The sequence below is a fragment of the Penaeus monodon genome, chromosome 33 (genome assembly GCF_015228065.2).
Source record: "Penaeus monodon isolate SGIC_2016 chromosome 33, NSTDA_Pmon_1, whole genome shotgun sequence".
NCBI classification, from domain to species: domain Eukaryota; kingdom Metazoa; phylum Arthropoda; class Malacostraca; order Decapoda; family Penaeidae; genus Penaeus; species Penaeus monodon.
Genome location: NC_051418.1, coordinates 26286632 through 26287110, shown reverse-complemented (window position 1 = coordinate 26287110; position 479 = coordinate 26286632). Strand labels below are relative to the sequence as shown.

General features: G+C 38.6%; 1 protein-coding gene across 1 annotated transcript in view; it reads right to left on the bottom strand.

The window, feature by feature from the left end:
- The window catches only part of LOC119594319 (peroxisomal carnitine O-octanoyltransferase-like), a gene marked incomplete in the record, with an annotated part of 54557 nt that overhangs the window by 52519 nt on the left and 1559 nt on the right, over positions 1 to 479 (bottom strand). Inside the window, 1 exon segment of the mRNA XM_037943378.1 lies at positions 101 to 294. Within this exon segment, the coding sequence (XP_037799306.1) occupies positions 101 to 294 (194 nt within the window).

The following is a 479-nucleotide window of genomic DNA, read 5'->3' as shown; positions in this document are numbered from 1 at the left end:
GTAAATATATAACTTTCTAATACCAAACTTTAATGTCTCGAACGTCAATACGAATATCCTGCGGGAACAATAACTAACAACACTAAACACCCGCGCTCACCTCGCTTTACGTACAGTGTTTTCAACCCCACCTGCATTAACGCTGATGACGGTCAGAACGAAAAATCCTTGAGAAGATATTCCCTTATCGCCGAACTCACCTTTGACCCAATGTTGTTGTTTTGGGAGCTCGATGACGTCAAGGTGTCGTGTCGGAGGGAGCCAATCAGAATCGAGTTTGGAGACGGGAGAGTTCTGATTGGTTCAGAATGGCCTGTACAGTTGCGGAATCCTGGATAAGTAAATTTCTATCCAATCTTACGGACGGTAGAATTTTTTTTTTTTTACTATTCTAAAAATATAAGAATAAGCACAACTTATGATTACATCAATAAAGTTGTATTCTCATATGTTCAGTATTCATGTTCATAATTTATTAG